The following is a 20,449-nucleotide window of genomic DNA, read 5'->3' as shown; positions in this document are numbered from 1 at the left end:
TTTAACAAACCCTGAACACTCAAGTTTGAAAACCACTCATCGAAACCACTATCCTGTCTTTGAGAGTCATTGATCCACACGTTTGTCCTGCCTTTAGCAGTGACCATTTCTAATTTTAAGCACCACCACAATTCTACCTCTAAAGTCAGTGGAAATTCAGAAGGGCTAGAGAAGGATAGATTAAAAAATCTATGGTATTACATATGTACAGAACAAAATGCTACACTTTTGCCAAAAATCGGAGGATTTCCTTTTATTATTTTTTCTTTCCCAAGCTGTAGATGGGTTTTGAAGGGCTCTCTAATTGGGTGAACATAAAAGCCATGTACAGGTTGACCATAATTCCTTAGAGGCACATTAATGGTTTTCAATAGCTACTATAGAAAAAAGGTTTTACTCCCACCTTGACTTCTAAATTTTAAAATGCCTCCACCTCTGAAAAACACTTTTAAATAATTGTCAATTAGAGTGAGGATGGCAGGGTAAGCAGCTGCTTTAGTTTATTTAAGGAAGCTGCCAGAGGATGTCAGCTCCAGGTGTTTCTAAATATGAAGGCAATGGGGTGCATCCCTCAACTTTATAAATAGAGAAAGCAAGGGGCTGTCCCTCATGTTTCTTCTATAAAATAAAAACCCACAAGACTACTACTTTCTAATCAATTTCCTGGGATTCATCTTAGAGCATTTACATCTAATCGAAATACTACCAGATGAAGGCTGAAAATGGATTGTTAGGTAAGTAAAATAAGATGGCTTTAGAGTCCCTGTGTCTTCTTTCTCTCTTTCCCTAAATACTAAAGTGTGATCAGCTTTTTAATAGACTATTTATTTTGTTACATATATATGTGTGTGTGTGTGTGTGTGTGTGTGTGTGTGTATATATATATATATATATATAAGGTATACAACATGATGTTTTGATATACACAGTGAAATAGTTACTAGACTTAAGCAAATTAACATTTCCATCATTTCACATAGTTACACCATTTTTTCTTTTTTCTTTTTCCCGAGAGGGTCTCACTCTGTCGCCCGGGAGGAGTACAGTGGTGCAATTAAGCTCACCGAAGCCTGGACCTTCCAGGCTCAGGTAATCGCCCCACCTCAGCTCCCTGGGTAGCTGGGACTATAGGTGGGTGCTATCACACCTGACCGCAAATATTTTTTAAATGGTAAGAGCACTTATAGTCTTCTCTCTTAGCAAATTTCTAGTTTGCAATACAATATTTTTAACATTAGATCTTTAGGACTTATTCATCATATATAACTGTAACTTTGTATACTTTGACCCGCATCATTCTGTTTCTTCCCTGCCCCTGGTAACCACCACTGTTTCCATGAATTCTAATGTGTGTGATGTGTGTGTTTAAGATTCCACATATAAGTAATATTGTGCAGATTTTTCTTTTTGTCTGGCTTATTTCTCGTAGCATAATGTCCTCTAGGTTTATCCATGTTGTTGCAAATGTCAGGGTCTCTTTCTAAAGGCTGAATGATACCCCATTTTGTGTGTGTGAGTGTGTGTGTGTGTGTGTGTGTGTGTGTCCCCGTGTATATAAGCGCGTGCATACACATGTATGTATCACAATTTCTTTATCCATTCATCGTTAACAGACACTTCGGTTGTTTCCAAATCTTTCCAACTTTGAATAATGCTGCAATGAACTTGAGAACGATTTCTATGAGATCCTGATTTCATTTCCTTGGAGTATATACCCAGAAGAGGGATGGCTGGGTCACTGGCTTTAGCAATGATTTTTAGGATATCAGACCAAAAACCCAGTCAACCAAAGCAAAACTAGATAAATAGGACTTCATTCAACTGAAAAGCTTCTGCACCACATAGGAAATAAGAAAATGAATATTTTAAAAACCGCCTATAGATTGGGAGAAAATATTTGTGAACTATGTATCTGATAACAGGTTAATATCCAAAATATATAAGGAGTTCGCACAATTCAGCAAAAAAAAAAATAAATAAATAAATAATCACCCAATTAATAAATGGGCAAAGGATCTGAATGGACTTTATTTTTTTCAGAAATAGTATAAGTGACCGTTAGGTATAACAAAAGGTGCTCAAAGTTAATGAACATTAATGAACAGGGAAATGCAAACCAGAGGCCCTCGTTTCTCCACACACCTGCTAGGATGACTGTTACCAAAAAGATAAGAGATAACGGCCGGCCGGGCGCGGTGGCTCAAGCCTGTAATCCCAGCACTTTGGGAGGCCGAGGCGGGCGGACCACGAGGTCAAGAGCTCGAGACCATCCTGGTCAACATGGTGAAACTCCGTCTCTACTAAAAATACAAAAAATTAGCTGGGCATGGTGGCGCGTGCCTATAATCCCAGCTACTCGGGAGGCTGAGGCAGGAGAATTGCCTGAACCCGGGAGGCGGAGGTTGCGGTGAGCCGAGATCGCGCCATTGCACTCCAGCCTGGGTAACAAGAGCGAAACTCCGTCTCAAAAAAAACAAAAAACAAAACAAACAAAAAAAGAGATAAGCGTCGGTGATGAGCGGAGCAAAGGGAACCCTGTACACTGCTGGTGGGAATGTGTATTGACACAGCCGTTATGGAAAACCCTACGGAGGTTTCTCAAACAGCTAAAAACACAACTACCAGGCCAGCGTTACCCGTTCTTTGTTAAGTTCGGAGTCACGGTGCCACTTCCTTTCCTGTCTAAAGGGGGCTGCTGGAGACCCAAGGCAAGGCCCGCAGGTGTGGCTCTCCCTCCGGGCAGAGCGGGTCAGGAGGTGGATTTCCAGGCCAGCCCGGACCCCCGACCCCAGCCCCGGCGGCCTCAGCGGCTTAGGCGCCTCCTCAGGCCCCCAGTGAACCTCCGGGGCCCACGAAGTCTCCAGGCCGGTTCCCCAGGGCCCACCAGGGGGCGGCCGGACCTCTTTCCGTGCCGCGCCCGCCGGGAGGCGCCGCCCGAGAGAGGAAGTGCCAGCCGGCCCGGCCAGGCTTGGGGCGCAGCGGGCGGCGGGAGCGGCCGAGCACAGGGTCCTCCCCAGGCCGGCGCCAGGCCCTGCCCAGTCAGCCCCAACCGGGCCGCGATCGCCGGTGGGTTCCGGGTCCTGTGACCGGTCAGGCGGCGTCAGCGGGCGTGGCGGAGGGCGTGGCGGAGGGCGGGCCGGCCTCGGGGAAGTTTCCGCGGCCGCCGGGGGCGCGGCGAGGGAGCCCGTGGCCGGGCGGGGGCCAGTCCCGGAGCCCAGGCGCGCCGGACGTCTGCGGCGCTCATGGCGGGCGGGGGAACCGGGGACCCCGGACTGGGGGCGGCTGCCGCCGCGGCGCCCGAGACCCGCGAGCACCTCTTCAAGGTGCTGGTGATCGGCGAGCTCGGTGTGGGCAAGACCAGCATCATCAAGCGCTACGTCCACCAGCTCTTCTCCCAGCACTACCGGGCCACCATCGGGGTAGACTTCGCCCTCAAGGTCCTCAACTGGGACAGCAGGACGCTGGTGCGCCTGCAGCTGTGGGATATCGCGGGTAAGCGCGGCCGCGACTTTCCCACTCCGGAGCCCGCCGGGCCGCCGGGCTCCTCTCTGCCTCTCCTCTTTTTCCTCTCCGCCTGAACTCGTCTGCCTGGGTGCGTTTAGGAGAAGAGAGAGGCCGAATCCAAGGGCGAGATGCTATGGACGCGGTCGGCTGGACTCGGTGGGGCCCGGAGGACGGGATGGGCAGTAGGAGTTGGAGCAGGTCCTGCACGTCAGGGCTCGCTCTCCTGACGGGAGGCGAGGAGGCCCGGAGGCCCGGGGGCCTTTTCCAGAAGTTTGAACTCTGAATAATGCACGCGTATCAAACACCAGGACGAGTTGGAAAGGCTGCTTTGGAGCGGGCCGGCGCCTCCCAGTCAGCCTAAGCTCAAGTTCAGAGGCATTGGGTGACCTACCCGAAGCTGCACTTCTAGTTAGTGACACCACCAAGACCAAAAGCCAGGTTCCTTTTCAGATCATTTCCACCACCCGCCTTGGCTCTGAGACTGGCCTTTGTGAGGCAAACTTCATTCCTCAAATGCTTTGCTCTCTTCGGAAGCCCAGAACAGACACCCCGTGAAGATTTGGGAAAGCTTTTCTGAACCTTTACACTGGCTCACTCCTTCTGTCTTCCTAAACCAACAGCTAGTCCCATCCCTGGCGCCCTGCCCCCACCCCGCACCCCCACTCCCCAATACACTGTTTCTCTGGCATTTGCTTTCTCTGGTTCTGTTTGAGGGAGTACATTTCCTCCTGCTCTGATTTATGAACACTTGAACTCTGGGTGGTGGTTGGGACTGAGCGCTTTAAGATGTTAACTGTTGGAAAGTTCATAGAAATGGTACCAAGCCAAGCGCCAGTGTCTCACGCCTGTAATTCCAGCACTTTGGAAATCCTAGGCTGGAGAATTGCTTGAGCACAGCAGTTCGAGACCAGCCTGGGCTGTCAGTTAGACCCTGTCTCTACAAATAATAATAATAATAATACCAAAAATTAGCCAAGCGTGGTCGTGCGTGGCTGTAGTCCCAGCTATTCAGGAGGCGGAGGCAGGAAGATCACTTGAGCCTAGGCGAGGTCTAGGCTTCAGTGAGCTGTGTTCTCACCACTGTACTTCAGCCTAGGCAACAGAGTGAAACCCTATCTCAGGGGGAAAAAAAAGTGCCAAAAGTTACTCTGTTCAATTATTACAGGTGTTAAGAACTCAGTCTGCAGTAGAGCATTAGGATGGGAGCTGGTTTGGGATTAGGGGACACCTGAGGCCACCCTTTATTCTAGAGTTCCTACACTGAAGCCCATAGAGGGTATAGCTGCCTGGCTGGTAGCAGAGTAGGGGGGGCAGTGGGCAGAATCACAGGTCTACTGTCTGTCTGCCAGATAATGTTCTTCTTTTTTATAGCTTGTTACATATGAAACAGTATTAAATAGCTGTAACCTATAACTCATTCATTTAAGAGCAGATTTCTCTTCCTCAGATGGGAGAATAAACGTTCACAACTCAGTCCCTCAGAGAAAAGGAGGGCTCAGCTTTTTTTATTGTTGTTGTTACCAAAAACCAAAAATTCGTTTGAAAAGTCATCTTTGAAGCCAGAGGCTTTTTCGAAACACTTCCTGCTGTTGCACAGAATACAAATGAACAGTATTTCTGCTTCTTGACAAAGTTATGGATTCTAAAGGCTGCCTTACCATGTGACAGTCATTCTCCAGGAATCTGCAGCATAGCTGAGGATTTTCACAAAGATGGTTTTAAAACCTTGCTTGCAAGAGTGCTTGACCTTGCCTTATTCTTTATGTAAATTATGGTATTTTGTTATTAAATTACATTTGGGTCCTACTACCAATAAATGAGTATAAGTAACTAGATTTTTAAGTGTTTATAGTTAGAGACTTAAGAAAGCAAAAGCAAGAGTAAGATATAAATTTTCTTCTTTTTTTAAAAATCACAGATCTCAATAGACAGGAAGGGTTCATATCCAGTTTTTATCAGACTCTGATACCCTTTTGCCTAAATGGGATATCCTTGCACTTTTCACTAAATCCAAAGCTTGAGCTTTACCAGGAAGGAAAACATAATTTTAAGATCTCCAAAAGGGATTTCTGGATGTTAGACATTGTTTCAACAGGGACTGTTGTACCATGCAGCAAGTACAGACCAGCAATTTATAAAAATTAAGGGCAAATTTATAGAAATGATTAGGCTTACTTTATAAGTAAGATTTTCAGAGATAGAATTTTAATATAAGGAAAATGAGGGAGAAAAATAGCTTAGTGAGAGACCAAAAACAACAACAACAACAAAAACCTTAGCCTAAAGTTTGGAGAGCTACATTACTAACTGTTTGGTTTGAATATTTGAGCTGCTAGTGAATCTGAGCTCATACCATTTGAATTAAGTAATGATGACATAATGAAGGCAAATTGAAGGCTGCTCCAAAACTTCCCTCATGGCTAAGCATACTTGCCTTATGTAGTAACAAAGTTGGATCATATTTAATTCTCAAATAATAGAAATAGTCTTTGATTGCAAAATAGTAGGCAGAGCCAGCTATTTGGCATAACTAAGTTAAGGTGTGGTGTTTTTACTAGTTAGGTCTTGAAAGCTTTGGCAAGTATGATAGATTAAAATTATCAAGTGTTTTCTATACATGTAGCCAAGCAGATTCAGCTAAACTCTTCAAGTTAGGAACCACTGTGATCCTCGGATACACAAATCTTTTCTTACAGCATTGAAGGAATCTGGCTTTAAATGCAGATACAGTTTAGTGCAGTTTTTTTGTAAGATAATTGTGATCTCTTAATTCACATGTGCTTTGGGACTGCTGCTGAAAACATAACTGAAATATACTAAAATCTTTAAGTCTTTGGTAAAAGTTTACAAAGATCTTAATAAATGCATACTCAAGATAGAGCAAGAGATGTCTCTGATCTTCCTTTTATTGCTCAGCATAGGTAAAATAGTTTGGTTTACTATTTATTGTAAGGTTATTGCTTATTAGTAACTATAGAATTTTTCAGGCAAGTTGAAAGACTGGTCTAGGTTAAATCTTAAACAAGGTTGTCCATTTAGATCTAGCCTACTTTAGTCTTCATGTATTGATCAGTGATTTGATTTTTAGAAACAAAATTTTTTAATAAACATCTGAATGATTAACTCTTCTTTGGGCCAAAGGACAAATTAGGAACAGTCTGCTCTGAAGTCCATATAAATGATATTTACCCAAGCATAAAATGCATGCTTGAAAGATATAAACTATATAATCTATGCCTAAACTTATTTTACATTGTTTTGATTCCCATCCAAAATAGAATGTGGATCCTGATTTTCTTGTTCCATCTTACACTTTGTCAATTAGTGTACCTAGTAATCTCCCTTTGCTTTTCTTCATAACTCTCCTATAATCCTTTATGAGCAAGAATCTGGAATATTACCTCTGACACTTTCCTGATCTTAGAGGTATTCTTCAGTCAGATTTACACATATTTCTAAGTATAAAGAAGCCATGCTTTGAGGAATTAGTTTACGTAATTATTTGTAGCCTCCATCTTAAAACACAGAATACTGCAGTTAAGTTGCCAGTGTTTATTTGTGGCTGAGGACATACCAAGTCATTTACAAGGCTTTTTAAAGTCTTTGTCACATATGAATAATATGACTCTTGTACGATCTTGCCATCCTCAGCCTTATTCAAGCTCAATTTCTGTGCTGAATTATAAGCAGACCCTACTGTCCCATTTATATATTTAAATCTTTCACTGTTCCTGAGTCCTGAGACACCTTTGAGTGCCACAATCTGGGTGATACATTCACAACTGTCCAGGCAGGCAGCTGGTCAGCATAATAATATATTTGTATTACTGTACATGGAATTTCCCTTGATAATGATAGTCCTGTTGCCTTTCCCTTTTGAATATGTTACCATTCTTCATTGCCTCAATTAGCCCTCATAAGCTAAAAGATGCTCAAGTTAGCAGTAACCATAGTAGAACACTGATAGGAAGTCCTACAACTTTCCTTTGCTCTCAGCCATTTGCCTCATCGTTCTACCTTTTGAGTTGAATGAATTATAGATTTAGTGGCCCTATAATCTCAACATAGGTATAGTAACTTGACTAAGAAAACACAGATAATCAGTGGTACTGTATGGAGACAGCTTTCATGACTCAGATATGAAGACAATATGCTTTTTAAAAGTCAGCAGAATTTTGGTTTATTGGTATCAAAATAGCAGCACAAATACTTTTCAAATTTTCAGATGTTTTGGTTATCATGAAATTAGTCATGTATATGTTATCTTGACCTTCCAATTTTCTTAAGCTTTTGATATGAAATTTTAAATAAGTCTTATTCTGTTTGAAAATGTACCTAGGATTTTGTTTTTAGTCAGATATGATGGGGACATCAGATCAGATGATTGCCATTAGAAAGATTGTTATTACTCACAGTTCCCAAGAATGGAGGCACGTTATGCCATACCACACCAGGCCACAGGGAAAAGCAGCAGGGTTGGTCATGAGAAAGAAGGAGCAAGGAAAATGCATGGGCTGAAGCTTTGATTGTGGCTTTTGCAGGAAGGAGCCCGTGAGGTAGGGTAGGCAAGCTGAGCAAGTTGAGGACTGGCTAGTTTGAATAATTTTGGTGTACTCTGGGCTATAGGAGTGGTCTATAGTTGTCCAGTACTGGTCCCTGGGGTGATTTGGAACTGGGGGATAGTGTTCCAGACTGCAGGAGCCTGGTGCAAGGAGACAGGTGGGAGGGTATAGATTTAGGATTGATTAGTTTGTTGATATGGTATGCATATCAAAGGTGTGCTCTAAGATAACTCCTTTGCTGTCTCTAGAAATTAGCTAACTGTGGGAGGGTCAGTCCCTTCCTGTGCCCACAGTGCCCCAAGTTGTCAAAACATCATAAAATATAGAAAAAACAAAACACAATTAATACATATTCGTAGGCACTTACTAAAATAGAGAGATTAAAGTACTCTTCCAAAGAAGGAAGATTTAAAGGTCTCACATTTACAGCCCAGGAATAGCATTTTCTTAAAATAATGAGGATTTCACACTAAATCAGCACTTAAGTAATAGAGAGGGGGCTACATCCACAAGTTTAAGTTGTCTTACGTTTGTAGAGATCTTCTCTTGGATGGTGAAAAAAGTGCATAGATATAAATGTGGGGAGACTTCTGGAGGGTAAGACAAAAGAGCAAGCTAAAGTGTTTTAGAATTATATTATTCATTTATGTTTTTGAAAGTTTTTTGTACTTCTTAATGGTTGAGTAGGCTACAAACACCTACTGTCTTCACTGTTCTTTCACTGTCCTTGAGAAAGACAGACCAACATGAAAACAAAAGGGTGGCAGGAGTTTAGTTGAAGGCTCTGGTAGAGTCTTTCTAACTAACAGATGGCCGTGTATTCTCCTCTTTCCCATTATTTTTACTCTTCTATCCAGATAGTTTTCTTAAGCATCATCTGCAGTAATTTTCCTTTTTTCTTCATTCAGTTTTGTTACTCTTTTACTTGACAGATTTATTTGATCTCGGTTTCAAAAGGTGGTAGATGAGCAAAAATGATGCTTTGTACATGATTTACATTAGTTTTACAACTGAAGAAACTTAGCATATCTATGCATTGTAAATCTTTGAAGCAACATAGTTAAATATAGGTTATACCTACTTAGGTTTTTAGAGAGCAACCCTTAATTTTATGTTACAATTATTATTTTAAATTCATCTTATCTTTTTTCACTCTCTAATTAAACCTAATGTGTTTTGGAAATCTTTGTTTTTTACTTACTTTACCAATTTGAGAATATCTCTGAAGCATTGATGGATTAATTAAGAATTAATTAAAAAGAGATTACAAATTCATTAAAATAGAACATTTTACTACTCTTTTAGAAAATAAACTGTTTCCCTAAATACATGGTCTTGGCCTTTTAATGCCGGGTCATTTACATTTTATTCCCATTGCTGTCTGGATTCAGTGATTGTAGAATATGTAGAAAATCAGTATAACATTCATGTTATAACACAGGAACCTAAAATAAGTGTTAGAGCCAGGAGAACTTAGATGATCCCTAAAGATCCCTGAGACCAATTGGCATAGCTATGCCACAAAAGTTTCTTGCCTAAAGTTGCTTGAATGTTGGGTGCTTGGCATTTTGAATCCCTGGTATAGTTGAATTTTAATCCAGTTTGTTTTTCCCTGCAAACCATTTTTACCATTACAAGGTATAACACATAACGAGCTAATATTTTTAAACTTTCACATGTTTAATTGGCACCATGTTTTTTTTTTTTTTTTTTGAGACAGAGTCTCACTCTATCACCCAGGCTGGAGTGCAGTGGCTCAGTGTTGCCTCACTGCAACCTCCACCTCCTAGGCTCAAGCAATTCTCTTCCTCAACCTCCCACGTAGCTGGGACTGCAGGCTTGCACCACCATGCCTGGCCAGTTTTTGTGTTTGTAACAGAGATGGAGTTTCACCATATTGATCAGGCTGGTTCTGAACTCCTGACCTTGTGATCTACCTGCCTCGGCCTCCCAAAGTGCTGGGATTACAGGTGTGAGTCACCGAGCCTGGCCAATTGGCACCATGTTTAAAAAGCATACTCATGCTTTCATCATGCAATAAACTTGTTGAGCACTTAATAGCGGACATATATGCAGGGCTTATCTGGTATTTTACACTGTTTTGAACTTGAAATACAGCTTAATGTGCACAGAACCTAAGTGGATATCTTAATGAATTTTTATATACCATCTCCAGTTCAAGATACAGAATATTCTTAGCATCCTAAAACAGAAATCAGCTATGTTTTCTGTAAAGGACCTGACAACAAGTATTTTAGGTTTTGTAGGCCATTTCATCTACGTGGCTACTACTCAACTGTGCCGTTGTAGAACAGAAACAGACATAGACAATATGTAAACAAATAAGGGTAACTGAATTCCAGTAAAACTTTATTTAGCTGGATTAGGCCATTGGCTATAGTTCCTCAAACTGCCCTGGAAGACTTGGGCAGGGACTTTAAGTTGTAATAACACAACCCTCTTAGTTGCCCTTAGAAGTAGGTATTATTTTTATACTTTATGGAGGTATAATTGGCATTCAATAATCAGTACAATTTGAAAAGTTTTTACATCACTATAGTCAATGCTTCAAATATTTTCATCATCTCGAGAGTGTTTTTTTCTTGCCCCTTTGTAATATATACCCTTTCCTTTCTCAAGGCAACCATTTATCTGCTTTCTCTTACTGTATTGTCATAGTTTGCAGTTTTTACAATTTGATATAAATGAACTCATGCAATATTACCCACCTGCTCACTGATCTGGCTTCTTTTACAAAGCATAGTGACTTTGAGATATATCCACGTTGTTGCTTGTATCCATGGTTTTGTTCTTTTCCTTTCTGTTGTTGAGCTGCACTTTGTTGTACAACCATACAATAGTTTATCCATTAATCTGTTGATTGACATTTGATTTGGCATCTGTGAACATAATGAATGTGACTTTGAGAGTTCTAGTTGTCCACATCCTCATCAACACTTGGTATAGTAAGACTTCTTAGTTTTAGCCATTCTTGTGGGTGTGAAGTGTCATGTTGTGATTTAATTTGCATTTCCTCAATGACTAATAATGTTGAACATCTTTTCCTGTGCTTATTTTTTCATCATATGTATTTCTTAGTAAACCATCTGTTCCTATCTTTCGCTTACGTTATTAATTGAGTTTTTTTTCTCCTTATTTTGGGGTCTTCAGAGTTTTTATATATTCTGGGTACAAGCCCTTCATACCCAGTTTGCATTTTTTATCCAAGTAATTGCCTTTTGTTTTCATTTACTTAACCATCTAATTGACATTTTTGATTTGCCAGATAGTGTGGTTGTTTAAAAGGTACTGATGTCAGGACTGCCATGGATTTTCAAATCCTAATCTTGGGACCTAAAGAAAATTAATTAATATTTTTAAGCCACAGGGTGTTCTTTTAAAATTACTTGTCGTAGACATTTCTGATTTTCTTGTGCTTTACCAGAAAGCTTATATGAGTAAATATTTGTATAAGACTCACTAGCAAAAGGAAATACTTGAAATTTACAGACGATTCACAAAAAAAAAAAAAAAAAAAAAAAAAAAGCAACAGTCAGTAAAGTTTAACAACTCTTTGTTAACTTCTAGGTTTCTTAATTTTTCAATCTTTCCTGATTTGAGACTGTTGTATCTTGTTACTTAGTCCTTTCATATTCAATAATTAAAATATATAAAAATGGAAGTGGTTGGTAATGTGTGCCCTGCATTCAAAATTGGAGTCTGAATCATTTCAATGCATATAGAGCCTTTCTGTAGAATAGTAATTTTGAATGGTTGGCATATCATATAAGTTTTTATACATGTCAGAATTATGAGCCAATGAACTATATAATTGGTCAGATTTGCATTGCAATAAGATATGAACGTAATAGTGGGGTTTCATATGTGACCATATGTTCCAGTAAAATTTAGACCTTTGGACTATTACAATATAGCTTCAGTTAAACCATATGAGGAGTCATCACAAAACAAAGAAACTTTAAATTTATCCATTCATGTTTGACCATTGTTTTATTCTTCTTGCATTATTCCCTAAAACAATATATAAAATTATACTGAATTGTAGAGTTTGGAGAAAGAAGAATTTTATATTTTGGGATATCTTTACATCTCTGCAGATAAAATATATCAGTAAAATATAGATAAAGACTGTTGCTCATGTGTTTCAAGAGGAAAGTGTCTTTATCATAGAACAGAGTGATAAATCTTAGATGTGCATTGATTGCCAATCATTTTTTCTTCATACTGTAGTCAGTAATTAAGTCAAGCAAACTGCAAGGTAGTTCCGAAAGGCTAACATCATACTTCTATAGGTGTGTGGGAGTCAGAAGACCTGGATTCTAGTCCTGTCTTCTTTAGTCAGTGCCACTGTAATCCTGGCCAAGCATCCCTTTCCTTTGCCTGTTGTTACATCTGTCACATGAAAAGAAGGGTCTTTCCTATGCCAAAGATGAGTACGATAGCAGATAGTAAGAGAATGCTTTGCAAAGTCCTATGTAATGTACAAAGCAGATTTTTCCTGAAGTGTTTAACATAAGTTAAATTATTTTAAAAGTACGATGATATTTGAAGAACTCAGAAATTGATTCTTCTTGTAATAACACAACCAGTTGTGCTTTTTGTCCTGAAATGGATTTTCACGTGTCTACTTCTTACAGGAGTGAAATGTTGCATATTGAGTCAGCAGTGGGTATGGGCTAGAGATATGAAGGAGAGATGAGTTGAGAACATGAGCTGCTTTATCTTATGTCCAGCCCTAATCTATTCGACTAGCATGTTGCCCACTGCACTTATCGCCTTCCTGCAGGACTCACTTCTTCTATTCTTGTTTCTTTCTCCTCTACTTCCAGCTTCGTGTTTTCCTTTAGTACCTCTCTTCTCTTAGACTAAGGGGAGAGAAGTTGGAAAAAATGACAGACTTTATAGCTTTAAATATTGTCATATTTGTTTCTATGGAGAATATGTTGTACAGAACATAAAACTAGTTCATTATGTGCTCAAACCAAATTATGAGACACGTCTGCTGTATGGGTCATAGTCTATATGGATAGCCTTAATCACACCAGGTTGTGTTGCTATGGAATGGGAGGTGTTTGTTCATAGTATTGCTCTTCGGGTAAAGGGGGTTATACCTAAACATAGGCTCTGTCTGAATTACAAGTTTTTAATGTTTTCCTATATTTACATCTAGGGCAGGAGCGATTTGGCAACATGACCCGAGTATACTACAAGGAAGCTGTTGGTGCTTTTGTAGTCTTTGATATATCAAGAAGTTCCACATTTGAGGCAGTTTTAAAATGGAAAAGTGATCTGGATAGTAAAGTTCATCTTCCAAATGGCAGCCCTATTCCTGCTGTCCTCTTGGCTAACAAATGTGACCAGAACAGGGACACTAGCCAGAGTCCTTCCCAGATGGACCAATTCTGCAAAGAACATGGCTTCACCGGATGGTTTGAAACCTCTGCAAAGGTGAGATCTGCTTTGTGTACGCGCCTTTTGCTTTCTAGCTCATAAATCTCAGCTGTAACTTTAAAGTATTTAGATGTATTCATGTGAGCGGTTTTTGAAAGTCTGGAAAATGAGAAGTGTAACATGGATGTGTTATAGCTGCTTTCCATCCACAGCAGGACTGCTTTCCAGATTGGCTGATGGGGAAGTGAATAGAAGGGCAGATTTTCCATCACAACAAAAAGAGTTATTTAGAGTAAAAAGCAAATGACATTTTCTGTGAGTTTGAGTTTTTAACTGAGGTACTTCTCATTCAACTGGAGTGGATGGAGGTATTGTCAAGCTCGAGAATTTTGGGTTTTCATGAAAGGCTGAATGAATACAGGAAGATGCCTCTGGTGAAGATGTGTGTCACATGCAGGAACATGTGAAAAGATCTGAGAGATTTATTCAGATGATGTTTGAAGAGTTTTATATTAACTGTGTACAAAAGATTTTAAACAACAGGAAAGCATAAACAGTTGTGGTATGCTTCATAAATAATAGAATGAGAATTTTTTAATTTTGTCTATTATGGAAAGCTGGATAAAATGTTTTCTGAAGGAAAAAATAGAACACTAACTTGGCTTTCAAAAATCTTAACAGTCTAGTGGCTGGGCACAGTAGCTCATGCCTGTAATCCTAGCACTTTGGGAGGCCGAGGCAGGCAGATCGTTCGAGACCAGCCTGGGCAACATGGCAAAATCCCGTCTCTACCAAAAATAAAAAAAGTAGCCGGGCATGGTGGCACATGCCTGTGGTCCTAGCTTCTTGGGAGGCTGAGGTGGGAGGATCACTTGAGTATGGGAGTCAGAGGTTGCAGTGAGGTGAGATCAAGCCACTGCACTCCAGCCTGGATGACAAAGTGAGACCCCCATCTCAAAAAAGAAAAAAAAAAAAAATCTTAGTCTAGATATAGAAAAAAAGTGAAATTATACATACATAAAATTTTGAGGGGGAGTTATAAGCATTGGAAATTTCATATAAGGGTGTTAGTGACAATCAGATTTATGTAAGAATGATGAAATGTTTGAAAAATTCTGTAATGACAGATAAACATTCGACCATAAATTTGTCGAACCCTTAGCACAGTTCTAGCTTTTAGTTTGTGTTCTGTGGATTTTGTATGTGTTTTTATATATGTATGTATGTATCATTGTTCCTCCAAATCACCTACCTCTTTCTGGATATTTACTATCAGATTAGGTTTAGCTCTACTAGAAACTCACCCTTAGATTGAAAACCTACTTGATGCCGGTGATGATGTACAGGATGAAAGCAAAACAATGAGAGAGATTGCACAAAAGAGAGACTACTCCAAAACTGGGCAGTGGCGGAGTCACTAGGAAAAGAAGACTGTCTACTGGAAGCAGAAATGCACACTTCCAAGATAGAAGCTAATCGTTTGAAAAAATATAGCATCTTAAAATTTCTTTTCATAAATAAAATGTGGTAGAAGAAAGATTAAAGATGAAGCCCAGAGATGCTATAGGAGCACTTAACCTGACGTGAAGGAGAAAGTCACAGAAGGACAGACTTCTTAGAGAGAAGGACTTATTCTTGTCACTCAGCCTTCTGTCTGCTCTGCATGCCTGTTGGGTGATTTGCTCTACTTAACAGCTTTGCTGTTAAAAAAAAAAAAGAAAAAAAAAGGCAGTAAATGTAAGTGCTTATGCGAGTATGCATTTTGGTGGAGGAGTTTTACAAGTGATAGACAAAATTCCCCTTTAGGCTTTATTTAATCTTTCAGGTAATCCAGATTTGCCTTCAGATGTAAGACGTCATGTGACTTGTAGCTCGTGACTGTGTAAGTCATCAGTTTCATCATATGTATGGATAGGATTACACGCAGAGGTGAAAAGTACAACACTGGTTAAGAGTAAAAGTTTTCAGTGTGCCCTGTGCGTCCCTACAGATATAATAGAAGCAGCTTCTACAGAATTTCCTTAGCAGTAAAGCAGGAGTGTTCTAAGAGAATAATGGTAATCTTAAAAATCTTAGAGTTAAGGCTTAAAGTACTGCCTAAATGTCACTAATAGGTACACTTCTGAGCTGGCCAGCAGCTAACTTCAGATCTGACTTTTGCTTGAATTGAAGTCATCTGAATTTTACTAGAAACATAGGTAACTTTTGAAAATAAATTTCATCATTTCACCTTTATGGCAAATATGAAATATGAAACTTTATGACTAACTATATTAACGTGTGAGAATTACACTAACATGCGACTAATTACAGTAACATACTGGAATTTTAATCAACTGCTTCCAAATGCAGTTAGGGAATTTTATAATTATTTAATATGATGGGGATAGCTGGGACGGAATGTCACTTGGACACTCATGAGATCGATACTTGAATTAAAGTTAACACTTACCTTGTGAGTGGAGGTAAAAATAAATAAATAAATAACTTGTTTCAGTGCTATGAAAGATGCCTGTAAATACACAGCTCCTTTAGCTATCTTGTTGTCTAAGAAAGGCTTTACAAATAAGGGAAAAGGCTACAAAGAACCTTGTGGTGTTGGATTGGATTAGACACTAATATGAGCTTCAGGTTTCATATGTGAGTGTGTGTGTGTGAGAGTATATGCATATATGTATGTGTGTGTATAGATATATGTATGTACACACATGTGTAAACAGATAAACAAGTCGATATAGGTACATGTGTGTATCCATACATATATTTACTAGCCATACCTGCTGAGAGGGCTTAAAATCAATGACACCACAGAACCAATGAACTTACCTAGTGCTCAAAATACGCAGTTTTTAAACATCATTCATTTAAAAAGAATGGGAATCCCTGGAGAAATGCCTGATTTTAGGGCAGTTGGGATAAGGAAAGTAAAGATATGCCTGAGATATTTCGTGGTGCCAGAAACTAAGGAAGTGCTCACAAATTGATGGGGACATGTCACGAAGATACAGGATACTGCCATACAAGCTCCAAACATGTAAGACAATTCTAGCAACAATGTAAATAATTATTACAATGGGTTCAACTTATAGAGTAAAGTAATAATCCATGATAAAAATGAACAAATGAATAAATAAATGGGGAAGGAGAGAACCTCTTTTTCATAATAGAATTCCAGCTAATAAATGTAGAAGGAATAGCAGAAATAAAAAGTCACCATTAAACACCACAGTGATAACTGCTGTAGGGAAGAATTAATTGATGCTAAAATTAGTGGGGAAAAGTGTGGTGAGAAACAGGATATTGGCATACTTGCACCAAGTACAAAGGGAAAAATAATAACTTTTCTGTGGAGAAACCTGGCAGAAACAACTTTAAGCAGTGTGCTTCCTGATAAACTGTGCAGGGCACATCACTTGTGTTTTATTCCTGCCAAAAAATACATAAGTTGAATTTAATGATAAGAAAACATCAAACGTCCCAGATGGAGGTATATTCACTGGCTAGTGTGCTCTGAGAGTGTCAAGGTCATGAAAAGCAAGGAGACTGAGGAACCGTTCCAGAGTAAAAAGAGATCAGGGAGACAACAGTGAAGTACAGCTTGTGACCCTGGGTCTGAAATAGGGTGTTGAGATAATTGATGTAATTTGAGTAAGCTTGTTAGACTAACACTGATACAACACTATTATATAATTTCCTGATTTTGATGGTTGTATTCTGGTTATCTAAGATGTTAACATTGAGAAATATGTGTGAATGGTAGGAATGTTTACTATTTTTGCAATGTTTTTGTAAATCTGAAATTATTTTTTAAATGAACAGTTAAATATTTTTAAAAATAAGAACAATTTTTGCAATGTGTTACTTACTGTATATTTAATGATAACTTATAATTCAGTCACACAAATGCTGTGACGGCTAATAAATCCTTAGGGTGTCCTTAATGGACATTTGCACTTACAACATTGTTTCAAGCTAATTTATGCATGTCAACTAAAAGGAATAATTTGTACTTAGCGATGGAGAAGTGACATGATACATTTATCATATTTTAATGTGGTTTGAGCCCTTTCAATTGTTTTTCACAATGTATCCTGAATACTTTAATTAGATAATCAAGGGCAGGATTTCTTTTTTAATTCAGAATGCCTTCATTATATGAATTGCAGCCCATAGCAGGGTGAAGATTCATTTTCAACCATCGGGATAGCTCATTGGACCTCAGTGGCAAAGGTTTAAGACAGGAACATCAGAAAAGGCACCCTTCATAAAACTAAGGGAATTCTTTCCATTGTTGCATTATTCTGGAGCATTCAGCTCTTAATGGGCACATACTTTAGTATTAGAGGAAAGTAGCTGTGCACTTACAATGCCACCTCTAACTCATTTTCCTAGTTCCCATTCATACTCTTAATGCCTTATTCTAAGAGTTAATCCTAAAAATTAATCCTGTTCTTCATTTCTGCATTACAGGATAACATAAACATAGATGAAGCTTCCCGGTTCCTAGTGGAGAATATTCTTGCAAACCACCAAAGCTTTCCTAATGAAGACAACGATGCGGGCAAAATTAAACTAGATCAAGAGACCTTGAGGGCAGAGAGCAAATCCCAGTGTTGCTGATAAGGCTTCTGCTTCTCTTGTGAGTGCCTCAGCTCTGAATAAGTTCCTGAGAATGGGTTACGGATGTCATGTTAGCTGTGAGTCTTCCCACAGGTGGCACTTTAAAAGGCAGCACCACTGGGCACCTGCACTTATTTGAAAATGGAACTTTGGGAGAAGAATCCCTGCTAGTGGCTCTGTAACTTAACAGATAGCAATTAGGCTTTTGTCATTGTTGCCATCATATGGATGATAATGTTTACATCCTTTTAAACATCTTTTTATATGACAGTTCCTCAGGATTTGGTAAGCCTTCAAAGTTGTAGCTTTTAGTGTAAGTGCTGAGGTGGTAATAAATTAATGTTACCTCCAGTCTTCTGGTTGTTTTCAGTCTATATTTTTGCCATCTTATTGCATTCTCACTGTTGAGGGAGGCTTTTCGATTCTATTAGCCACAAAGACTTCAGGTTTCTCTTTAGCAATTTTCTATTCAAAACTTTGGAAAGGCCAGGTGTGGTGGCTCATACCTATAATCCCACCACTTTAAGAGGGTGAGACAGGAGGATCACTTGAACCCGGGAGTTTGAGGACCGCAGTGAGCTATGATTGCACCATTGCACTCCAGAATGGGCAACACAGTGAGAACCTCTTTCTTAAAACAAAGCAAAACAAAACCCAAAAAAAAACAAAAAAACAACCTTTGAAACTTTGCATAAAATTATTTTCCTAACATGTAATTTAACCATTCATAGCTGGTGTGGCGTGTGGTCACTCCTCTTAAAAACATTAAAATGCCCTTCTTAATGACTGAAAAAGTACTCACAGCACATCTGTATCATGGATGTTTCCTTCTGGATATGGTTGATACCCCTTGGAAACTGTATAAATGAGCATTTCTTCTTCTTTCTCCCTAGTCCTTTTTCTCTTCTCTTCTTCCTGGGTGTTTATGTTCATAACCGAGGGCCTAAGTGATATGATGGTTGCAATTCTCTCTACTGGAGTTAGTCTTCCGAAGTCTGTGATAGCAATAGTCAAGGAGAGAGTATATTTTAAAGCATATACAATTAAATCTGAGCTTCTATAGTACGAATTGTTAAAGACACTAGGTCGTGTATGGTTTTATATAAGGGTTGGGATATTTAAAGTACAATATCTAGGAAACTTAAGGCAGACTCACAGTATTTGCATTACCATTTAGGTCAATTAAGGAAAATAATAAATATTTTGACTGAAGTTTTACTTTTGAATTCGTATAGTTCTATAATAGAAAGATAATATGAGATGTACTTTTTTTTGCCTTAGAAAACTTTGTTCACTTTTGCCTTTTATTTTTTAGGGGCTTACTTGTATCATGTCCAACTTACTGATTTAGGAAAGATCCAAACTTATTTCTTTCAAAGAAATTTTAGGGGTTTTGTGACACAATCCAGTGCTAATGCAAAATGAGACATTGGTCAAATTTGTTTTATACATTAAGTGAACTTGGATGTGAAAGATTCATTAATTTATTGAGAACAGAAAAAAACAAAACAAAAATCCAGGCTTGGCAAAATGTAATCCCAACACTTTGAGAGGTCAAGGTGGGAGGATCTCTTGAGCCCGGGAGTTCAAGACCAGCCCTAGCAATATAGAGAGACCCCATCTCTACAAAAATCAAAAACAAAAACAGAACACCGAAAAACACAGCAAGAAGTGCATTTGCTTTGACAGGTATGTTTTGGGAATAAATAATAGTTTTCATGGGACATAAAATGTAGTCTTTTTTCATTAAACATAAGTTTTGCCTAGACATCACAAATACGTTTATATGTTACTTAAGTAAGAAAAAAACCCTTTTGACCTAGCACCAGATTTTCTGAGGTGAAAAAGTAAAAGACCCTAATTTAAGTAATACATATCATTTAATGACTATAACCTGTTTATTTTTTTACATGTTGAATTAAATCTTGCTTTCTCAAATATGTTTCATACTCTTTTTTCTACTCTAGATACAAATTTTCAACCTTTTTTTGTATTTCAAAGTCCAATGGTGTTAAATATAAAGTTTATCCTAAGTAGTTTCTGAAAAAGATTGCAGTCTGCTTGGAATTTTCTTTTTGATATATTGATTTTCATTTTTACAAGAAATCCATTGTGTTTAAATTCCCTTAACAGTAGATTCAAAATCAGGAGTGTTGCACTTTCGTTACCCATCTTTACAATTTTTATTAACTTCTCAGGGTAATTTTAAGTATCAGTAATACCTCAAATAAATTGTTTTTGGTAAACACTTAGGATTATTTTTTGTGTGAGATAGTTTGTTATATTTACCATTTCCTACAGTTTAGAAATAAAACTATTTCACATTACTTTTAAAGTCTTGCCACAATTTG

The 20,449-nt window shown here is 38.8% G+C and overlaps 1 protein-coding gene across 1 annotated transcript; it reads left to right on the top strand.

Moving 5' to 3' along the window:
• Positions 1-3,051: 3,051 nt before the first annotated feature.
• Positions 3,052-18,449, top strand: RAB32 (RAB32, member RAS oncogene family). Its single transcript, XM_032274519.1, has 3 exons — positions 3,052-3,492; positions 13,258-13,535; positions 17,949-18,449. Exons 1-3 carry the CDS (start codon positions 3,243-3,245, stop codon positions 18,096-18,098), a joined length of 678 nt encoding a protein of 225 aa, XP_032130410.1. The 5' UTR covers positions 3,052-3,242; the 3' UTR covers positions 18,099-18,449.
• The last annotated feature ends 2,000 nt before the right edge of the window (positions 18,450-20,449 follow it).

Source organism: Sapajus apella, unplaced genomic scaffold (assembly GCF_009761245.1).
Source record: "Sapajus apella isolate SASKATOON/1434 unplaced genomic scaffold, GSC_monkey_1.0 scaffold6, whole genome shotgun sequence".
Lineage (NCBI taxonomy): Eukaryota > Metazoa > Chordata > Mammalia > Primates > Cebidae > Sapajus > Sapajus apella.
Note: the sequence above shows the minus strand (reverse complement) of the source record. Positions and strands in the feature narration are given on the sequence as shown.